This window comes from Chionomys nivalis, chromosome 2 (genome assembly GCF_950005125.1).
Source record: "Chionomys nivalis chromosome 2, mChiNiv1.1, whole genome shotgun sequence".
NCBI lineage: Eukaryota > Metazoa > Chordata > Mammalia > Rodentia > Cricetidae > Chionomys > Chionomys nivalis.
In genome coordinates this window covers 101,910,533-101,912,509 of record NC_080087.1, presented here as the reverse complement: position 1 = coordinate 101,912,509, position 1,977 = coordinate 101,910,533, and the positions used below count along the sequence as shown (strand labels likewise).

Genomic DNA, 1,977 nt, shown 5'->3' with positions numbered 1-1,977 from the left:
GAGCCTGATGTACATACACTCAAAGCTCTTCTTGGTACAGTAACTTACTGCACTGACCACTGGGCTGGAATTTCAAGATGAGAGGCTAAGGTGGAGGTCAGGGGAATGAAAGCCCTTCTGGTGGAATGCATACCTGGCCTTGCATTTGGACAGGCCTATGCTATGACCACATGATGTCAGTCATTGCCAAAATTCCATTCCAGAAAGGCCTTTGAGGTTAGATTTCACTCTTGCAGCAAAAGCAATCCTGGGTGCTTGCTGTCGGTATATATCCCCAGGTTCTGTGCTTGGAGCTTTCAGTCACAGAGTAAGTGAGGCCCTAATTTGGATGGTCACTGTGGGACTATGCTACAAGGGATTATCAGGAAAAGAAAATTTTGTGCTTGATGAAGCAATATTATGCATGCATTGGTGGTAGCCACTCCCTCTCGAAAGCCTACCTCATTCTTTGCCATGACACTCACGTGCTTACATAGTTCCTTGCCATATCATGAGGGAACAGCATAAATGACAATGACAATGTGTGATCTGCCATATTTTTGATTATTAACTGTGAGGGAATGCCACATATGGAGGACATCCAAACTGACCTACAGAAGTTCCATGTAAAGGGTGTTTGAAGCATAAAACATGTGGCCAGTACAGACCCCATGAGTAGGTTAGCTAGGTAGAGTCTCTTATTCTAGTTAAATCTTTAAGATAGTTTAACCTCATAAGAAACCTCAAGCCTGTACCACTCAGCTAAATGCTTTCCTTTATCCCTACTCATATATACTGAGTAAGAATGGAATATTTTTTGTTATATCTGCCAATACATGTGGGACAATATGCTAAGTAAAAACAGTTTAATCATATTTTCAAAAGAATAATAATAAAAAGTAAGATAAAATAACAAATTATGAGGCTTAGAAGGAAATAGAAAATAGAATTTTAAAAAATTACCTTAGTACTCGTGCGTGAGGCGAGCGGAGCCGGAGACAAGAGCAGAGGCCGAACTCGGGTTCTGACAAGATGGCCCGGCTGCCCCGCAGGATCATCAAGGAAACCCAGCGTTTGTTGGCAGAACCAGTTCCTGGCATTAAAGCAGACCCAGATGAGAGCAACGCCCGTTATTTTCATGTGGTCATTGCTGGCCCCCAAGATTCCTCCTTTGAGGGAGGGACTTTTAAACTTGAACTATTCCTTCCAGAAGAATACCCAATGGCAGCACCTAAAGTACGTTTCATGACCAAAATTTATCATCCTAATGTAGATAAGTTGGGAAGAATATGTTTAGATATTTTGAAAGATAAATGGTCCCCAGCACTGCTGATTCGCACAGTTCTGCTATCAATCCAGGCTTTGTTAAGTAATCCTAATCCAGATGATCCGTTAGCAAATGATGTAGCCGAGCAGTGGAAGACCAATGAAGCCCAGGCCATAGAAACAGCGAGAGCATGGACTAGGCTGTATGCCATGAATAATATTTAAGTCAATCAGATCATCAAGTGCACATCACTTCTCCTGTTCTGCCAAGACTCTTCCTTTTTTTTTTGGTTCGCATTTAATGGACACAGTCTTAGAAACATTACAGAATAAAAGCCCAGACATTTTCATCTTTGGTGATTACATGCACATTAGCAAATCTATGTCTTGTCCTGATTCACTGTTGGAAAGCATGAGCAGAGGCTATAAGTGTCATCCAGGTTGTTGTGAAGTGTTTAAAAGCAGTGATTCTGCTTGGATTCCTTTCCCCATCATGGTTTAAGTACAAAGCACTGTGAAAGAAGGTAGTTAGTTGTCAGGGTTAGCTGCCAGGGGTATGGGTGTTTTTATTTTATTTTTTAGGGGGAAAGTTTTATTTTAATTTTATGGTTTCCTTTCTCCTTCCCCCTCTTATGGGATCTAATTGCAGTGGTTAAGTGCAGCTAACCAGTTTATTTAGCATATGGTCTCTAGCCAAGTCTAACTTTAGACACTGTAGATGGACAAGCTTGA

At 41.3% G+C, this 1,977-nt stretch overlaps 1 protein-coding gene across 1 annotated transcript; it reads left to right on the top strand.

Annotated features, from left to right (window-relative positions):
- Nucleotides 1-979: 979 nt before the first annotated feature.
- Nucleotides 980-1,490, top strand: LOC130870260 (ubiquitin-conjugating enzyme E2 N-like). The gene has a single exon (XM_057762890.1). The coding sequence runs from the start codon at nt 1,012-1,014 to the stop codon at nt 1,468-1,470; it is 459 nt and encodes a 152-aa protein (XP_057618873.1). The 5' UTR covers nt 980-1,011; the 3' UTR covers nt 1,471-1,490.
- The last annotated feature ends 487 nt before the right edge of the window (nt 1,491-1,977 follow it).